The sequence below is a fragment of the Leucopleurus acutus genome (genome assembly GCF_964270905.1).
Source record: "Leucopleurus acutus genome assembly, chromosome: 16".
In the NCBI taxonomy this organism is placed as follows: domain Eukaryota; kingdom Metazoa; phylum Chordata; class Mammalia; order Artiodactyla; family Delphinidae; genus Leucopleurus; species Leucopleurus acutus.
The window spans coordinates 5,729,371-5,750,240 of record NC_139158.1 but is presented as its reverse complement, the minus strand read 5'-3'; the positions used below and the strand labels follow the sequence as shown (position 1 = coordinate 5,750,240).

The following is a 20,870-nucleotide window of genomic DNA, read 5'->3' as shown; positions in this document are numbered from 1 at the left end:
TGGGATGCTGGCCTGCACTTGGCCACACCACCGACCTAATACGAGGCCGGATTAAACAGCAAGTCAAACATCTAGTTTAGCTTTAAAATATCCAAGAAAGAGCAACATGGTGTACTTCATCAGTTCTACCCCAGGACTACTGATGACAGAGGGAAACCACACTTTCATTTGATTCAGTTAATATGAGGATGACAAACACTCAAGTCCCTGGATCTCACTCGGGCAAATGACAGGAAAACACAAAATGACACCAGTCTTGATTCACCAGGAACTGTGAGCTGATTCTAACTGACAACAAGGCTCACTAGCGAGTAACTTTACTCTGCATAACTGCAGGAAGGAGGAGACTGAACTTTTTCTCTTTAAGGTAAGACATGCTGGTTTTACCAAATTGGGGTTATATGGCTCCTTCAAAAGAGCTGAGCAGACATTACCCAGCTCTGCCACAGGGTGGCTGGCTAACGTACATTAAGAGATATTCAATGAATGACAATGCCAAATAAAGGGAGTCTACACCTTGACAGATCAGCTCCAAGCGAAATACCCAGTACCAGTACCCAGTACCCAGGAACATAGCTGCAAGCGCTCAAGGGAAAAAGAAAACCACTTCTGGGTACCGTGTAGATGATGCACCCCATGTGAAGAACAGACAGACGATGAACAAGCAGCATGTCCCCAAATGCTCGGTTATGACGCTGTTCACATGTGAAAATTACATATATGACTCTGTAATTTTACAAGCAGCAGCACAGTCAAAGGCACTCGATCCCAGACCAACTATCCAAATCTCTATTGTTCAGGCCCTTCCCCTCTCGGTCTTTTTGCAGGAGAGGGACAATCTGGAGCCACTCTCAAAATAAGGGTAATGAGAGCCCTTCTACAGGACCCCGGGCCCCAGTCTGTCCGAGTCCCCAAGCCCACCCAGGGCACACAACTTGCAGCCTCGACAGCTGCGGCTGAGCAACTAACTGTACAAAGGGCAATAAATACCACAACTGGGCTGAGTTTCTTCCGAAGGGAAGCTCTGAAGAGCAACTAGCACACGATGGGATTTCAGCCATAAAGTATCAACCAGATACACACTCACTGTGAGTAACTCTGAGTACTCACTAGTGACCTTGCATTTTAAGAGAATATTTATTTTACGTGTATCTTATGTGGCAACACGTTCAAGGAAAGAAATGACCATTTTAATACTGTAACTCTAGCAGATTATTCCACGCCAACCCTGATATATTCTTCAGTCACTTTCAATTGTGCTTTATATCAAGTGATATCTAATTGTGTATGTCTTCCCATCTCTCTTTGAGCATGCGCACTTCCTTTCTGGAAAAAAAAAGGATGTGAAATGAAGACAATTTTTTTGTGATCAAAGATGCCTTGCTATTCCCACCTGGCTAATCAGGTTCAAAAGCAGCTTTCCCTCGGAGCCAACCAGACAGGTGAGCAGCTGTGGGATCCAGGCCAGCCACTGGATGGGTGGCACACCGATGCAGTACTTGTCGACGGCATCTGCCAAAGTATTTTTGTCATCATCAAAACTCAAGAGCCACAGCACCTAAGACAGAAGGGAAAATTCTAGAGTTGAATGAAAATTCTAAGGCTCTGATCAAGTGACCTTTCCTCCCACATTAAAATACCATATAGAGTAACTTCACTGGCATTGTGGGAAAATATCTATAAAAGGCCCAACAATATTGCTAAACCTAAACGTAAATCTTATGAACAAAACTGAAAATTTAAATATAGCTTTCATCCAGATTTAGCTTTAATGCCCACTAGCAACTGACCCAGTCGGCTGGCTAGTGGTGGCCAGTGTGACCCCAAGGGGTTTCAGCCTGCTACTCCACACTTGCAATCTCCCCAGAACAAAATGGGCTTCTGCTAAAGATCTCAGGTGACAACCACCCTAGTACCAGGTAGGCCCCGTGTTGGCAGCTTGGTGTCCAGGGACGTCTGAAACAATTACATCTAAAAATAAGCAAACCTGGAGTCAAGACAGTGAGGTGGTTTCCTGGTGTGACTACAGTCAGTCTGTTTCTATAGTCGGCTTTAACTACTAGGTGCTGATGTTCAATCCGAATTTTGATGTTAAACCAAGGAATTCTAAAAACTCCTAACCTTTAATGGATAAAACATAAAAGCAGAACTTATTCTTAAGTTTCTGCAAGAATGGAGTCTGGGTTGCATTGATGTGTTTCCCGGGAGGGCTGAGAAGGCTCAATACTGGGGAGGACACTTGGGCTCAAGCGGCCCCCCACTGGGCCCAGGTCAATACCGGCCTTGTGCCCGGCACTGTACTGGGGGCCCCGCGGATGACAATGCAGGTGACTGAGACCTCACCCTGTAGTGTGTGCAGAAACCAGGGGACTCAACGTCACCTGTGACTAGAGCTGACCGGCTCTGTGACTGTGTGCATGGTCCCTGCAGGTGAGAGATCAGAATCTAACAGGTGTCTAGCAGGTAAGCTCTCTGGGCAGACCCCTCAGCAGTCTGCAGGAATCTTTGTCCAATGTGAGGTCCCACAGCAAACACTGGACTTGAGTCCTAAGACCCAGACTCTAGGTTCAGTTTTGCTGCTTAGAAGACCTTTGACTCCAAGTATGTCCAGGCCTCCATTTTTCAGCTTGAAGTAGAACTATGGACTATACTTCAAAAGGTGAAGGGAAATGAGAGGTAAGGCGTGAAGAAATGCCTCATGCCCAGCACAGATCAGTAAGTTGCTGAATTTTCATCTAAACTTAAAGGCTACCGGGCGGTCTTCGGTCAAAGCTAATTCTTTCAGTCTCACCTTGGCTAAGTATTTTCTTGACTTGCTCTCATTCTGATGTCGGCACGCATGCAGGTAACAGGTAATGGCAGACACTCCAAGATGCAGCTGCCGCTCCTTCACAAAGATGTTTTCCAGGTAATCGCCCCACATGGCCCAAGCTTTCACCAGCACATCGTGCATCTGCACAGCTGCAGAAAAGGCTTTGTTTGCTTCCTCAGACCTGTGGAGACACAAAATCAAAACAAATTTTTTTAGGTGAACATCATTTAGCATAAAATCACCATTTTAAAGTGAATAGTTCCATGGCATTTGGTACCTTTAAAATGCTGTGCAACTGCCACCTCTATGTAGGCCACAAACATTTTCATCACCCCAGAAAACCCCAACCTATGAAGCAGTCACTCTCCATTCCCCCAACCTCCAGCCCTGGTGACCACTGACCTGCTTTCTGTCTCTACGGATTTATCTACTCTGCACATTTTTTATTAATGGAGTCACATTGTGATTTTTTTGTCTGGATTCTTTCAATCGGCATTGTGTTTCTGAGGTTCATCCACGCTACAGTACATGTTAACACTTCATTCCTCTTTATGCTGAATAATATTCCAGTGTTTGTATACACCACATCTTGTTTATCCATTCACTTGAGTTGTTTCGATATTCTGACTATAGTAAACAGTGCTGCTGTGAACCTTCACGAACAACTACCCGCTTGAGTTCCTGTTTTCAACACTTTTGGGTAAATACCTAGGAGTGGAATTGCTGGGCCATATGATAATTTTTTGTTTAGTTTTCTGAGGACCTGCCATACTGTTTTCCAGTTGACTGACCCCTGCTCTAAAGCAAGAATCATCTCCATAAAAGCAATCAACTCTGGGGGCTTCCCTCGTGGCACAGTGGTTAGGAATCCACCTGCCCATGCAGGGGACACGGGTTCGAGCCCTGGTCTAGGAGGATCCCACACGCCTGTGCACCTAGAGCCTGTGCTGTGCAACAAGAGGCCACCACAACGAGAAGCCCACGCACCACAATGAAGAGTAGCCCCTGCTTGTCGCAAATAGAGAAAAACCCACACACAGCAACCCAATGCAGACCAAAATAAATGAAATAAAATAAATTTATTAAAAAAAAAAAAAAAAAGGAATCAACTCTGTTCCAAAATGGCATGCTGAGAAACTGGGGCAACGAATCCATGTAATCAGCAGTTCTCTGTTCAAGCAATTCATGTTTAAAAAGTTTTTTAAGTACTACACTCAAGCTGGCCCGTCAATTTGCTGCAAGTTATTACCTTCCTAGAGGTACAATATTTGAAATATCATCCCTGACAACTGTCACTAAGTCATATCAATTTCTAGCTTGATCTTCACACTGGCTTCAAGTTATAAATAACTATTTAAATAATCTGATGAGTCTTTCTCTTATCCTCCATCTATATAACATACATACTTGTTGATCTGAGCCAAGAACATTCCCTTCAGTGCATAAAATTCAGCCGTCATCTCTTTTGTGAAGTATTTTAAGTTTGTAGATTCAATAACTTCAAGGCCCTGTTTATTAAAAACAGAAAAAAAGTTCTTGAATTTTCTAGACAATAATATAAAAACCTCTAAAATATTGATCTATGTAGCAACTCTGAAAGGTCATTGACAAATATACTTTAAATTGACAACAGGCTTGCCCACCGTGAATATTTGCTGACTAACAAGTAGTATTTAAACTCAATCACTAAATGCAAATTCAGTTCTAGACACCGTAATGGTATTATTTTCTCCAAAGCTTTACCATATCTAGTCAGTTTCATTGTTTTTATTAATATTCCTCTGAACATAGCCCAAATCTACCATATACCCTCATAGTTCTGCAGTTTTTAATATTCTTTCCTTAACTACATTAACCAAGTAGAATAGAGACCATCACATATAATTCATTCAAATACTCAAGAGGCTTCCTGTCCCTTTCTTGTTTTGGCAGGACTGTTCCCCAAGACCAGAGCTGTGTTTGTAAAGTTCTAGCCTCTTTCCCTGTTGTCTGAACCAGGCATTTCCACATGGACCCTTCATTCCTCCCCAGACCTCCTGGGCGTGGGCGGGCAGGCACGGGGTCTGGCTGGCACTCTACCTGCATACACTCGTTCTTCCCCATGACGCCTGCCAGTTGCAGGTAGCATTTGACTTGCTGCCGAATCTTCTGGAAGCAATCCACGATAGGGACGGTTGGAATAGTATGAATACGACTTAATATATCCAGAGCTACATTGACCAGTCCCTGTTTTCGGGCAATTTTTCCATACTGGATGATTGCTGAAGCCGATGCGTGAACCCCAAGCATAGCATTGTTTGAACTTGGATCATGCTGAGAACTATTCTCATAGGCAGTTACAATAGCTAGAGAGCAAAGAAATGAGTTTTCAGTCCATGTCAAACATTTTTCAAAGTGTTCCACAATAAGGCTTAAATAAAAAATGAAAAACAAACACACATGGCTTATGCAATGGGAAGCTCTGTGATAAACCCTCATTACTTTTCCTCGTATTCTGTATCAAAAGGAAGACCTAAGAAGCACTAACTCTTGAGTTGGGTGTTACCGTCTTGGCTAACTAAACCATGAAGGTCGCTCTGAACAAACAGATGCCTGGCAGATTGAGGGGAAGAGCAGAGGGGACCAGGGCAGGTGAAAGAGGCTACACGCTGCCACCTGAGCGCAGCTCTTCCTCAGGGGGCTTCAAAACACAGAGGGCCACAACCCAGGCTGTGATCCCACTGGCCTGTGCCCCTGCTGCAACAGTGTCCAGCAGCACGTCTGTTTTAGCTGGAAAAAGGGAACAGGTAGGGGGAAATTCTTCCCATCTTTCACCACCTTCATCTTTACCCTGTCATAACAACCACCATCTACCATGCCAAAAAAGAGAAAATCCGGTAAAAGAAAAAAAAACAAAAAACAAAACATAACCAAGACATGAAACCAGAACAGTGGGGTGTCTGGAAAATTACATGATGAATGCATGCCGGACCAGGTAGGTTTACCCTGGTAATGATGCTGCCGCCACATGAAGACGCTGCTCCAGTGGGACAAATCGTCAGACACGATGGGCAGCCGGTTCCTCCAGGTCTTCACCACTGTCTTCATGTCATGCAGGCTGTTGTTCCTTCCCAGGTTGGTGGGCTGTAAGCCTGCGTTAATTTGAGCGGCTTCCTGAAGTTCAATGATTTGCTGGGCTGCCTAAAAGGGACCAGCGTAAGAGATTCCACAGTGAGCATTAAGATTGAAGGAGGATAACAAACCAGAGTCAGTCAGAATCCTCACTGTGAAGAGCTCACGATTCAATTACCAAAGGAAGCGCTGTGCCTCAGATGCCACGTTTAACTTACTCCATACCTCAAACGCTACTCTCGTGGTCCCTGTCCCCATCCCCCATTTTAACACCTCTGCTCTGTGGCTGCTGTGACACTGGGGCCTGGAGAACACCGACTCCCCCCGCCCCCCCATAACTATCCTTTTTCTGTTCCCTTTGCCACCAGCTAAGTGTGGCTCTTTGTCTACCGACGCCTAAGACCAGAACAGCCTGGTCCCCCTGCCCTCAAGCTTCACTTCCATGAACATTTGAAGCCCGGAGCCACGTCAAGCATCTCAGAACACGGTTCTAACGATCTCTTTGGGCTGATACATGCATTTGCATCACATCCCTATAAATCTGTCCAGGTCACTACCCTTTAATCCCCAGATGTGTTGCTGGCTCCAAACTTATGGTGCCCTCTCCTTACGGGGAGGCCTTGGCCACAATTCCGAGCCTACTCAAACTCTACCTGTCAAGCTTCACCTGCTCTCCCACAGGGATTTTTCCCTTCTCTAAATCCTTGTATTTATTTTCTGTCCTACCACATGGCACTGAATCATAGACTCCCTCTTAAAATTTTGCTTCTTATGGATATGTCACCTCCCTCCAGCCTCATTCTCTTTTGAGGCAGAAAGTTTTAAATTGTTTGAATCCCCAAACACAGCACCAAGTTCAGTACTCAGTATCCTTCTGTTTCATCTTAATTTTAAAAATTTAGGAATTTATGCTTTCCATCTATACTTCATTACATTTAAGTTTAATTCATTACATTCCGGTTTCTGAAACCTTTATCTCATCCTTCCACCAAAAGCTTACCGAAAATAGAACAATGGTATATTTGTTTTATAAGAGCTTTACTGAGGTATAATTGAAACATCATCGAAATCACCTTTTAAAGTGTATAGTTCAGTAGTTTTTAGGACAGATCTTCCTCAACTTACCATGGGGTTATGTTCCAATAAACTCATCCTAAGTGGAAAATACCTGAAGTTGAGAATGCATTTAACACACCCAACCTACCAGACATCCTAACTTAGCCCAGCCAACTTGAATGTGCTTTAAAACATTCACACTATCTAACCCAAAGTCTATTTAATAATAAAGTGTTGACTTTCTCTTATAATTTAGTAACAACTGTACTGAAAGTGAAAAACAGAATGGTTGTATGGGTTCAGAATAGCTGTAGGCATGTGCTTGTTGACCCTCGTGACTGCATGGCCGACCAGGAGCTGAAGCTTGGTACCACTACCCAGCACCACGTGAGTATCATACCACATACGCTGGTCTGGTCAAAATTCAGTGTTCAAAGTATGGTTTCTACTGAATATAGATTGTATATATATATTTTTTCACACCATCATAAAGTCAAAAAATTGTAACTCAGCGACCATGTATATTTTTCCTAGAGCTATATGACCATCAACCCTATCTAGTTATAGAAAGAAGCCCACAGGTAGCCTCTCTCCACTCTTCCTCCCCTAGAAGGTGACAACCACTAATCTACTGTTTATCTCTATGGATTTGTCTATTCTAGATATTTCATATAAATGGAATCATACAATATGTGGCCTTCTGTGTCTTGCTTCTTCACTTGGCATACTTTCAAGGTTTACCCATGCTGTAACACATACTGGTACTTCATTCCTTTCTACTGCTGAGTAATACTCCATTGCATGAATATACCATTTTAATTTATTCATTCATCAGCTGATGGTCATTTGGAGTATTTCCACATTTTGACTATTATGACTATTAACACTATAGACATTTGTGTGCAGGTTTTTGTGGACATAAGTTTTAATTTCTCTTAGATTTACACCTATGGGTGAAATTGTTGAGCCTATGGTAATTCCATGTTTAATATTTTGAGAAACTGTCAGACTGTTTCCAAAGAGCAAGCACTATTTTACCATCCTACAAGCAACATATGAGGATTCCATTTTTCTCCACATCCTCACCAATACTTGCTATTACCTTTTTCATTCTAGCTATGCTAATGTGTATAAAGTGGTATCTCATTGTGGTTATGATTTGCATTTGCCTAATGACTAATGATGTTGAGCATTTTTTTCATGTGCTTATAGGTCAGATAAAACTTTTTCAAATATTCCTGAACTGGGCTTCCCTGGTGGTGCAGTGGTTGGGAGTCCGCCTGCCAATGCAGGGGACGCAGGTTCATGGCCCGGTCCGGGAAGATCCCACGTGCCGTGGAGCAGCTGGGCCCGTGAGCCATGGCCACTGAGCCTGCGCGTCCGCAGTCTGTGCTCCGCAATGGGAGAGACCACAACGGTGAGAGGCCCGCGTACCGCAAAAAAAAAAAAAAAAAAAAAAAAATTCCTGAACTACTTCTATAAAGTCTGTGGTCTTTGTAGAATGTAACCACTAGAGTCTCTGCTCAGTTAGCTTACTGGTCAGCAAATGATTAGACAGAGATTTCCGTAAAGACCTGAAATGATAAGGCTCTGTGTGCCTTTTGCAGCATGCCCTCATCCCTCAGCCAGGCAACCTTCAATTCTGCCTCAGCCTTTACTTCCCACTTATACAGAGCCCCAAGGTCAGCCAGAGGTGAAAGCTTAGGATCTTCTCAAGTCTCTCCTGAGCATGTGTGCACAGGATGTATGTGTATGTGGTCTTCTAGATTCCCAGGAATACGTTAAAGCTTTTCCCAGTGTATACAGACATCTCATTCTCTAATCTTCGCTTTCCTGGGACTGGTGTTGCTACCTCAGGCAGCTGTGATATTAAACAACTGCCAGGGACTATTTCTGACAAATGCTCTCACATATGACTTTCTCTACTGAGCGAGCTCTGAGTCAGGTCAAATAGAGACAAACCCTGTGAATAGGGTTTTTCTAGGAGCTGTAGTGCTATTTAAACAGTGTCAGCATTCTGGGGCTGGGTTCTTTTTGGGGGGTCTCTAAATCTGTACTGTCTTCCACTGGTGGCTGCTAGGCTGGTTTTCACAGCTACTATGGTTGGAAGCCGTTGGCTTTCAAGGCAGAGCTGGGGAGAGGGGTTAATGGGAATAGGACAATTAAATGCCACAAACCTTGCTATTCTTACTGAAATACAGCCGTTTTTCCTTAAATGCTCCCTGGATTACTGCAAATCTTTAAATTTCAGAGTTGTGAAAGGTTGGTTTTAACAATTTCCCCCATTGTGCCCATTGCTGCTATGAAGAAGTAAAACTTCAGAGGCCCTTATGCTGCTCTTCTGGACAACATGACAGCAGAGTCACTCCCTCCGCAACAGCGCTCAGACTCTGTGTTTCTTCCTGACTAGTGGCTGATCCAGGAGCCCAGTACTGATGTTTTCAGTAGGCCAAAGGGGTAGACGCACCATCTAAAATCCCTATCATAAGTCTGGGGTCCTAGAGTCAGTTAGACAGGAATGTTGCTGTGCAAAAGCACCAAAACTTTTCCCCTCAGTGATTTTTTTGAGGGGTGGTAGTTGAGGAGGAGGGGGGACAGACACAAGCTGTAGTTCGAAATACATTATTTTATAACTTATTAAAACATGATAAATATTTCAAAAAATTAGGCATTGTTTTAACGTTTATAGGTTTTGAAAAAAGGTACTTATATTTAATTTTTTAAAAATAAACACTTCTCTGAGCTCATCCTTTCTACCTCCTCAAACTCCTCAGACCCTAAAATTAATAGTTACTGAATGATCAAACTGAATCGTTTCCATAAAATCATTCTTATGTCTTTGTTTTCTATAAGATTTCTCAGCTATGCTGGTTGATAGTGCTACTTGGGGGAGGAAGTCATGTCTCTAAATGCAGTCAGCTTTGTAACCAAACTAATCAACAAATAACTGAGTATCAACTGTGACCACAGCAGTGGAAGAGAAACTGCCTTTAATTTCACTTCCAAAATTCCTGAATCAGGATTGTCTGAAATACTGCATCTTATACTCTGTACTTTGAATATATAACCACACAATAATTTCTATTTATTCACAACTGTGTTATTCATAGCAATACTTAGTCATTCATCCATAATAATACTCAGTCATTCTCAATATTTCTTGCATTGACAACTTTTTCCTATGTTCATGCAATAACTTTTTTCCTAACAGCTACGACACGCAACCCATCTTTGCCCTTTTAGAGGATGTGGAAGAAAAAGTCCACTCTAAATAAAGGCTTTAGAATATCTTAATAACCTAGATTAGAGATGTTATATACCTGCAAAATAACACTACCTTAGTGCACACCTTGAGAAAAAGCCAAAAATAATAGATACAAAAAGGAAAAATATCAAAACAAAGCGATTAATTGCTTCAATGAACTTCTGGTTCACTATGACAATGACAAAATAATCTAAGTATATTAATAAATAACTATATCATTTAAAAAAATCTATAAAAAACTACACTATAAAAATCAATATAGCAGTTTAAGTCTCAAAACTACTCTTTCAAGAGGAAAAAAGTATGACCATTCTGCCTATAGTTTTACTCATTCAATAACACTGGGAGCTGCTCCATGCCAGGTGCCAGATAAAAGAGGACAAGAGCTGACACAGCCCTTCGTGTGTGTGTGTGTGTGTGTGTGTATGCATTGGGGCTGGGAGGATGGGAAGAAGCATGTTCCATGGAGAAGGGCAGTGTGCACAAGGCGCTGTGGGGAGAGACGCTTTAGATCTGAGCCACTGAATGGTGGCTAGTGTGGCTGAACAAATTGTCAGAAATAGTGAAGACGATACACAAAGGAAGAAGCCAAGGCACAGCCTATTTAACTGCAGTCTTAAGAGTCTCAAGAGGAGGAGAGACCTTTTCAGACTGAACAGTGGCATCACACTGATGGTGGTAAAGTGGGCATTAAAGAATATTCCTAAAGCAAAAATGAAAATCATCAAGATCACTCCTGTGGGACGGCTTCTGTCACTTAAATCCCTTGGAAGCACCAAAAATGAGACGCAACATTTTAGTCCTCTCTGTTTTGACTCTGGCCTTCCTTTCACCGAGGATGAGTTTAAATGGGAAACAACAAGTGGAAGGAGTTTCCTCTCCCGTCCAGCTCAGCTTATGGACCTAAGCCTGGACAGGAGGAGCTCTGCTATGAGGGACCCACCTGGAGAAGAGGTGTGTGCACGTGGGACACCACATGGGGCAGCCGCCGCCACTCGCGGATGGCCAAGCTGCTGGCCATTTCCACCAGGCGCTCGATGAAGCTGAGCTGCTGCTCCTCAGGGTGGCAGATAGCCAGGTATCCACGGTACATGTTGACCTTCCACGCCATCTCCTTTGGACAACTTACTTCTACCTGGTTATGGAAGAATATCACATAGGAAACAATGGGTATACTTCCTCTCAGTGGAAAGAGTCAAAAAGTAAAGCCAATTTTTTGGTAGCCAGTTTGCAAAGCAATAAACAGAAATTAAGCTATAAATAGATACTCATTTTCTTTAGAGACGTCATCATGCTTTAGATTTTTTCTGGACACTCTCCTCTGCTGAATACCAATGAGTGGCCAATCTCTCTATCTATGGAGGTGCCACAGGCTCCTTGCTTTAAGGTCACTGGTAGTTCCAGAAAGGGGAAACTGATCAACACCATTATGACGGACCAGATGAATAACACGTACAAAGTCAGCCAGTGAATTTTCAAAGGATTAAATATGTGCTCATCTCCTCTCTGATAAATATCAGTAAAATTTTGAATTGTTTCCAATTCATACTGTTATCCTGGGAAATTCATCAACTTGTTCCACATTATATAAGGAAGCTGAAGGCAGTGATTCAGGCTTATAAGAATATGAGTGAACATTCATAAATTTTACTGTCATTTAAAAGCCGCACTTTGTTATCTCCTATAAAGTTTCCCCCAGATTTCTCATATCTTGGTTATCAGTTCTGATGAAGTGGACAGAGCCCAGAGCCATCACATTTCCTCCCACTGGCCCTAAGCCCAGGTAGAGGCTCCAGGTGTGCCCGGGAAAGCACCTGTGTTTGCCGACCACTTTCTAAAGAAGGCATTAGAACTCATTGCATTTTATCAGCCTTTTACAGAGCATTTTTAAAAATGTAAATTAAAAAATTAAACTCTTTTCAAAAATAATCTCTTTGTGTATAAAAAAATGAAAGAATATAGAGATATTCTTAAAAGAATTTTATAGGACTTGCTGTAACAAGATCAATGAGACATTCATTGTGAAGCACCTTTGGGAAATAACAATAGAAATTACACACATCTTAGTCCCATGCTGCTCTCTGCACAAACGATGTAAGAGCAGTGATGGTAATAATAATGCGCTGACGTAACACCTGGCCTTGTTTTCTGACATCTGACTTTTTCACAGCAGAGTCACATCGATGGCCCCTCTTAGTTCTCAGTAATCCAGTGATGAAGAAATTCAGGCAGACAACCTTGTAAACACATCTGCTTCCTACATGATCCTCTAAAATTACACCTAAAATCTTACATCTTTACACCTAAATCTTTACACCTAAAATCTTTCTGGACTTAAACACTATTTAAGACAGACTTTTGTCAATCACACCTGTCCTCTGTAACATTAAGAACAAAGGCCTGGGCTTCCCTGGTGGCGCAGTGGCTGAGAGTCCGCCTGCCGATGCAGGGGACACGGGTTCGTGCCCCGGTCCGGGAAGATCCCACATGCTGCGGAGCGGCTGGGCCCATGAGCCATGGTCGCTGAGCCTGCGCGTCCGGAGCCTGTGCTCCTCAACGGGAGAGGCCACAACACGGAGAGGCCCGCGTACCGCAAAAAAAAAAAAAAAGAACAAAGGCCTGTCTTCTAATTTCTCCTCCACTGAAAAAGATTACCCCATTTATTAAGAACTACTACAAGCAGCCCCATAATCGCAAGACCCAGGAGGAAAAAGAAAGGTAATTTGATTTTTTTTCTTTTAAATACTGGTAAATGAGTAAATAAGTTAGTACTATCAAGACCATTTGAAATTAATTTACTGCAGATTACCCAGAGTGCTTATTAATATACTTTGAGCTTTCTCTAACCAGTAAGTGCTTTAAAATTTTGGGAAGGTAATCAAGAATTTGTGAAAGAAGAAGATCATTTGTCAGACCTATGGACAGTACGATACTGCACATATGCTAAGTGAAATCTTGGAAAGGAGAAAAAGAAACCATTAGAGTGAGCTATAAATACTTATTTATAATATAAATATTTTTACACTGAGATAAAATAAAGGAGAATGTTTATCAGAATAAAGAACAATCAACTGTAAATGCAACCTGTCAGCAAACTATTTATTTCTGTTTACCTACATAAGTGATTGGTTATTTCTCAGAGTAACACCAGCTCCCTGCATCAGGTGAGCCATTTCCCGGGTCCCACCCTGAAAGCCCAGACCCTGGGCTCTGTGACCACTCTGTAGTTAACAGCTTGTGACTACTTCAGTTCTTCGATCTTTTGCATTTTGTTTAAAGGCAGCAGAAGTAACAAAATAAGCATGGTATCCACAATACAAGTTAAAATTTTAGGTTAATCCTTTCAAACAAAGTGACCTACAATCTCAATGTGCTTTTGAATCTCCGTATTAAGGAAGGAGAATCATTGGTGTGACTGTAAATAAACCCTTACTAGGTAAAGGGGGAAGGTGAGAACAGGACAGTAGTGTAAACCCCTAAACCCCATAACACTGACACCACATAGAAAAGGTCAAAAACTGAGCAGCAGCAGCAAAGAAAAGGGGCCAAGGGAGAAAATCACGGAAGGGTACAGATGCAGGAAAAAATAAAGAGCAAGAAGAATAGCTGCTTTCACAGACCACCCAAGGCTTTGATGATGGTGATGATGGTGGTGACAGTGATGACGACGACGATGACGATGACGACGACGACGTGGGGTTCAGACAACACAGCTGCACTGTCTGACACCATAACTTCTGATGCCCTGACACAGGCTTCCCAGTGTGAGAAAGAAAACTGCACCTCTGTGCCTGCTCTCCCATCATGCACTGAATCCCTCTGGATAGAGTTTAATTTTTGAAAATGTAGTGCTCAACCACGTTAATGGCTCAAGTTCACTTACACTGCACAATTACCACTTCCGTAATGCAAGACATGCTTTGAATGTGATACTGTTTTCATGTAACAAACTTACTAACAGCAGCTACCGTGCCAGGCCCTGGGCTTGTACAATTCATCTTTGCTATACTCACTGCTGCAGAGCTTCTGCCAACCAAGTCCACCAGTACAATTGCCTCTGTTTTTCCAAATTTCTCCAGACATTACTGTTTTCTCAGAGAATCCAAGGTCTCCACCTGATACTTTTTACTGTAACTCAATAATGAACTAATACTTAAGTTATAATTTAACTCAAGCTCAGGAAAGATGTTAGTGATAACCCAAAATAACTCTTGCTTTCCAAGCGCTCTCTTTCATCTGTCAAAATGCCCAGCTTGCTGTGAGTGAAGGGAAATCTCCAGAGACTCACAGCTTTGGCAACAGGGCCCCACTCAGCTGTGGAGACTGTGACCTGAGCATGGACGAGTCACGGGATGGGCAGGGAGGGGTGGGGTCTCACCTGCACCAGCGCCTCCTTCATGGCGGTCCAGTTGGACACTCGCCAAGCACACTCCAGGACCAGGTACGGGTTAATGTGACCTTTGGACTGGCCGTACTCCGTCAAGGCTTCCCACTGGTTCAGCTCCTTGGAGCACCTAGAGACCAGGGATCCAGGGCCAAAGCTCAGTGACCACACCCACAGATGGGATTTTAAGTCATTTCCATTCCACCGAAAGGAAAAAGTATCTCCCCCACACAGAGAAGGGTGGGCTTCTGCGGGATGCTGAGGTGCCCCAGGGCAGGTAAACTATGTGTGCCCCTGGAGCAGCAAGAACCGCAGCCCCTGCAGCAGAGAGCTCAGAGCTCCGGAGCCTGTGGAGAGCAGGAGTCATTCACTGTTTCTCCAACACACCCTCAATTACTCAAGACTTTAAAAGCTGTTTATAGGTTTTTGTTTGTTCTTTTCTTCACGGGGCCATAAAGAAAGCAGCAAAGTTCCCTCTTAAAAACACTCATTATGAGAAAATTTCAGAGATTCTCACTGGTTTCCTTAACTGATTCTTGAACACGTCACTGTTCAGCTTACCGAATCCAGTGGTCCTCCCAAAGCTGGTATTCTGGGAAAATGGCAGGGGATGCATTACTCCTCTCATGCTCTTTCTTGGCTTTATCCATTGCCTTTTCATATGATTCTTGAGCCTAAAAAAGTTAAACTGCTTTCAAACTGCGGTTTAACTAGAAACTTTTACATGACCATTGCTCAATTATTTAGGGCAAGTTGCACCACAGACCCAGGGGTGTCTCGTTGCTCTTCTCTAAGGTCACCCAGCACCCAGAATTCTCCATTCAGAGAATAGAAGAGAGTGGAGGAGAAGGTGCATAATTCCCCACATGCAACGGAAGGAGCGGGAGGGAGACCGCCCAGACCCCGGGTTCATTTTTCCATCCGTCAGAGATGAGAGCAGGGGCCACGGCCCGTGCCTCTGCCTCTGGAGTTTCTGTGGCTCAGTGTCCTACACGCGGCTGCGACCATACCTGCGACCATGACCCACACTACAGTGAAAGGACGGGCACGAGGATTAAAATCGCACACTGATCACAATCTACCTACTACTTCCAACAGGATCAATGACTGTAGATAAGAAGCATCCACGTTAGCAACTAACAGTAAATGAGGCAGGACTGAGCTTTAAAAGTGTTCACGTCCCATACGTATGTTTCTCTGAAACTGAGACTTTAATCTAAGAGTCTTTATGTGGATAAATAAATGCTTCAAAGAAAACAGTAAATTTCTTATTTAGACACGAACTGACTGGAGGACACACTCAAGAACCACTATAAACGCCTTTCACCACCCATGTGACCTGGACGTCCCGCCCGACGGCACTACCTGCTCGAAGAACCCGTGCTGCTCATAGGCGATGGCCGTCGCTGTCTCCGAGTACTTGCAACGCTTCTGCCACAAGCCCGCCCACATGTCTTCCTCTTGTAACAGAGAGTAAAGCTCAGCGAGGGAATCCAGAATCTCCTGAAACACAGGTCGCAGTTTCTGAGTGCTCATGACAACTGCCTTCCCCCTGCCCCAACAAAGCAACTTCACGGTACCTAATTTAAAATCACTGGGGAGATGTTTGCTGGGACCACGAAGTCACCAGCAAAGCAAGGCGGGGCCTCACCTGCTGAGGCGGAGTGATGCTCTCCTGCTCATAAAACTCGGCTGTTTGCTTGGGCTTAATCTGCAGGCTCAGCCCTTTCTCAAAGGCTTGGTGCTCGAGCATCAAGGTGGAGCGGAACCAGAGGTTGTGGGTCTTCCCCAGGTACTTGAGCACGCAGGGCCGAATGGGGATGGGAGGGACACACTGGGACATGGCCTCCACAAAGCAGTTGAGAGCGCTGGGCTGGCAGTCCCGCTGCACCTGGTGGCTGCCGCTGCACAGGAATGGGCTGATCTCGCCCGCCAGAGCCTGAAACCCAAGAGCAGGTTGACCTGGGTCTCGTGCAAATATCAGCCCGTCTTTACCCTCTCAACTCAGCATCTGGGATATTTTTGATAATTCACTCTTGGATAATACTAGTTTCCTCAGCCTTTGAAACTTAATCAAATACTTATCAAAAGCTAAAACTATATTTTTCAAAAGAGGACTTAAAAAACAGACTCACATGCTGCTGTCTGTCAGACAGGATTTTCCACAACCTGGGGAAAAGCTGGACCCACGTCTTTTCGGCCAGCGTGGTGGAGATGTGGCACAGCTGGACGAAAGCGCTGAGCAGGGCTCCAGTCTGCGGAGAGGAAAGACCGGTGTAGCGGGCAAGGGCTGGTGCTGAAACCCCTGCCGCGCGGCTGCCCCACGCGTCCCTGGTCAGGAAACGTTACTGCCCCACCTTACCACACGCTCCTCCACTTCCAAACTTTCAAAGACCTGAACAAACGTCACGCCACAGTGAAACACAGATTCTGAGCACCACAGACCCCCGGCGTGCTTAGCAGCTGAGCCAGGACCTGGGTAAGGGGCTCACCAGTGACACACCTACACTTTTAACTTTCAAGGGCATTTCGTATTACTGATTCCACCAGGCCCGAGAAGTACGAACACAATGCTGATGCTGAAAGTGCAAACGAGAGGCACACAGGCACCATCAAAGCAGAGGCTACTGAAGACATGAAGAGGAAACAGGAGAAGCATACACATACTAGCTAAGCTATTTGCCAACAGGTGTAATTCTGAAGAACAAATCAAGAACCATGAAAGTTCAGAGTCTCTGCAATTGACAGCGGGCAAGAGTTGGAGAGGTGCCTGGAATGCACAGGGCTGAACCAGAACACCCCACAAATGGGGTCGGAGTTGGAAACCAGGGGCCCGGAGGGTATATCAAATCCACAGATGCGTTTGATTTTGTCCACAGCTCCGTGGTTTTTGAAGTATGAATTTCTTATTAACAGCCACGTTTCTGGCTGCTTGAAGCCCAGCTCCCCACGTGGCATCAAGAAGCCGGCGCTGAGGGGCTCAGGCACACACTTGCCGTCCCTCCATGGGCCCTGCTGCCCAAGACGGAGACACACACGTCACAATCATGTTGTCCTTTTTACCCAACAACAGGGAATTCACTCTCATACCCCCATCTCTATTAAAAATGCAAAACCCAAGGATACAAATATTCCAAGGAAAATGGAAGAAAACATTTAAGTGGAAAATACTCCTACTTGCTACTCAGGCTGCCCAGTGAGGAAGGCCATGAGGAAACGAGCCTGGCTGACCTCATGTGGCTGCTCCCCTCACCCTGGTCAGGGCGTCAGGGGCCTCCTTGCTCCAAGTCAGCGTGGCAGAGGCCAAAGTACTCAATGGCCACGAGTATCCACAGACCTGGCTATAGAAACGCTCACCTCGAGCAGTGAATGGGGGAGTCCATGGGTTCATGGACTGTTCAAAATGTTCAGGGGCAGGGGGAGAACCACAACTATCCCCCCAAATTTGCACAGACCTTCACTTCCCGGAGCGTATCAAGAAATTTGTCGTGTCTGTTGGTTAACATATGCAGCTGGTTTCCAATGTCCTTTTCCGAAAGTTCTTTGGTTTTGGGCGTGCTGGTCTGATCTCCAGGAGCTAGTTCAATATCTATCTCCACATCCTAAAAAACAGAAACAAACATGTAAAACCAAAAGGTCAATTGAAGAAAATCAACAATCACAACTCCTGTACACTTCTTGTTACACTTTTGGTAAATAAAATTTTAGTTTCTTGGAAGTTTATGATTAAATAATCTTGAATTCTAAAATAAAAAACAAGCAGATTAAACTAGACCTGGCCTAGCTCTCTTTCTTACATGACACTATAAAAATGTCACCATTTTGCTTTCATATGTGGATTATGGAAAGCAAAGTTAAAAAGAAATTACAACTTTAGGGATTTCCCTGGTGGCGCAGTGGTTAAGAATCCGTCTGCCAATTCAGGGGACATGGGTTCGAGCCCTGGTCCGGGAAGATCCCACATGCCGCGGAGCGACTAAGACCGTGCGCCACAACTACTGAGCCTGTGCTCTAGAGCCCATGAGCCACAACTACTGAAGCCCACACACCTAGAGCCTGTGCTCCACAGCAAGAGAAGCCACCGCAGTGAGAAGCCTGCGCCCCGCAACAAAGAGTAGCCCCCACTCGCTGCAACTAGAGAAAGCCTGTGCGCAGCAACAAAGACCCAATGCAGCCAAAGATAAATAAATAAAGTAAATAAAATGCAACATAGCTGCCTGGCTGTCTTGCTCATTCAGATTAATAATACTGTCAGGCCAATACACAGAACCTTGCTGGCATGGTGTTTTACGCAACTCATCCCCCAAAAAGAATGAACCTTATTTCTCTCTGAATTTTCTGGGAAGTCACATTCAAAATCCAATCATCAGACTAGGCGCTAAGTCACGCTAGTGGCCATGTGGTGTGCGCCCTGAAAATGCAGAAGAATCACTTCAGAGCTGGTAATTTATTTCACACGGGAGGACGACAGAAAGAGAAAAAGATTCTATCACCAAATGACCTAGTGCTTAGCAACTAAGTGAAGAAAATTTTTATTTGTAAATAAAATAAGTGGATGTCTCCCATACAGAAGAGGGTACCAACTACCCCTTTTAAAGCAAAGAGGGTACCCTCCTCCTTCAACACTGATTGGCTGTCTTCTAACACCCAACACTCCAGGCAGACTGAACTTCCAAGGGCCAACACCCTAAAGGAAACAGCTTACAGACCAACACCCTGCGTGGTGTCAGCCACTCCACAAGGGGTACTGACAGTCAGCAGGACCAAGGCTCTGCCCTGCCGGTCGGGTCTGGGCTCCACAGCCGCCCCTGCCAGGACTGGGTAGAGACACAGGAGGTTCACAGTAGGTGGACCGCGGAGCCAGCTAGAGCCACAGTTCCTTCATGATAGCGTCACTCCCTGGAGCAGTGCTTTGTAATACAACACGGGCTACTCCTGTCTTGGGGAGAACAATCACCAAAGAGTAAAATACCCTTTGCTCAGCAGCACAGCCCATGATAAACTGATCTCTCTCAAAATTTAATGATGAGACAAGGCGCTTATCAATTCTGCCTTTAAAAACATCTAACTGAATGGAAATAACCAAGTGTCCATCAACAGATGAATGGATATTATTCAGTCATAAAAATGAATGAAACCTTGCCATTTGCGACAACATGGATAGGCCTTGAGGGCATTATGCTAACTGAAATCAATCGTATGATTTCAATTTTATGTGTAGAATCTAAATACACACACACAAGCTCCTAAATACAGAGAACAGACTGGAGGCTGCCAAAGGCAGAGGGTGGCAGGCAGGTGGAATGGGTCAAGGAGTCAAAAGGTACAAACTTCCAGTTATAAGATAAAGAAGTCCTGGGGATGTAACGTACAGCATGGGGACTGCAGTTAACAATGCTGTACTGCGTATTTGAAAGTTGCCCAGAGAGTAGGTCTTAAAATTCTCCTCACAAGGAAACACTTCTGTAACTATGTGTGGCGATGGATGTTGACCAGACTTACCGTGATGATCGTTTCGCAGTATATACAGATACCAAATCATTACACCTGAGACTAACAGGATGTATGTCAATTATACCTCCACATTAAAAAAAGGAAAATATAAGTATTGAACACAGTACCACGTTCAGAGCTTTCAGGCAGAGACAGGTTTTAACACATTTGCTCTTGCCCTAAAAATATTCTAAGGCTGATACAAAATTCTCCAACAGGGATGGGAGCCCTGCGGTGGAACGGTGGCACTGTGCGCTGGGCGTTACCTCCTCCTTGGACTCGCTGTTCTCCCGCTCCCGGGGCTCCTGCTTGACGTGTGTGACCATGGCGAAGGCCGCGCGGTCGTGGCTATCAGCCAGGTTGATGACGTTGGTGATGGACGGGAGCATGGCGCCCTGGCAGCTGGTCCCGATGGGCGTGCTCTTCTCACACACGGCCAAGAGGAGCTGGTTTGTGGGAGAGAAGACAAACCTGGGATGCACGCCTGGTGCTCTGGTGTGTGGACCCCATTAACCCCGAGTTGCCTCGACCAGCACATGCCGATGACCCCAGTCCCCAGCTCGCTTTACACCCTCCAGCTTTGAAAGGAGTCTGGCCCTCTCTCCCAGCGTCCCCACTCAGGTACTCCTGACTCCGTGTCTAGACATAAACTGGGCATCTGTCTCCCTACCAGACAGGACTCCTCCCCTGTCCTCTCAGAGGCGTCTCCCAGGCAGGAGTGCAGCTGCTGTTGCTCCATCCGCCCATTT

The 20,870-nt window shown here is 44.6% G+C and overlaps 1 protein-coding gene across 6 annotated transcripts in view; it reads right to left on the bottom strand.

Annotated features, from left to right (window-relative positions):
• Positions 1 to 20,870, bottom strand: part of TRRAP (transformation/transcription domain associated protein) — a 110,993-nt gene that overhangs the window by 21,663 nt on the left and 68,460 nt on the right. For 5 of the 6 annotated variants that reach the window (XM_082857877.1, XM_082857878.1, XM_082857875.1 and 2 more), the window contains 13 exons: positions 20,388 to 20,567; positions 18,084 to 18,230; positions 16,764 to 16,883; positions 16,280 to 16,567; positions 15,994 to 16,131; positions 15,190 to 15,302; positions 14,623 to 14,758; positions 11,188 to 11,379; positions 5,764 to 5,992; positions 4,892 to 5,157; positions 4,220 to 4,320; positions 2,792 to 2,993; positions 1,394 to 1,558 (listed from right to left, as the gene is read on the bottom strand). In XM_082857877.1, coding sequence (XP_082714003.1) covers positions 1,394 to 1,558; positions 2,792 to 2,993; positions 4,220 to 4,320; positions 4,892 to 5,157; positions 5,764 to 5,992; positions 11,188 to 11,379; positions 14,623 to 14,758; positions 15,190 to 15,302; positions 15,994 to 16,131; positions 16,280 to 16,567; positions 16,764 to 16,883; positions 18,084 to 18,230; positions 20,388 to 20,567 — 2,277 coding nt within the window. The remainder of the gene's footprint in view (positions 1 to 1,393; positions 1,559 to 2,791; positions 2,994 to 4,219; positions 4,321 to 4,891; positions 5,158 to 5,763; positions 5,993 to 11,187; positions 11,380 to 14,622; positions 14,759 to 15,189; positions 15,303 to 15,993; positions 16,132 to 16,279; positions 16,568 to 16,763; positions 16,884 to 18,083; positions 18,231 to 20,387; positions 20,568 to 20,870) is intronic. The other variant, XM_082857880.1, reaches the window with a different exon arrangement.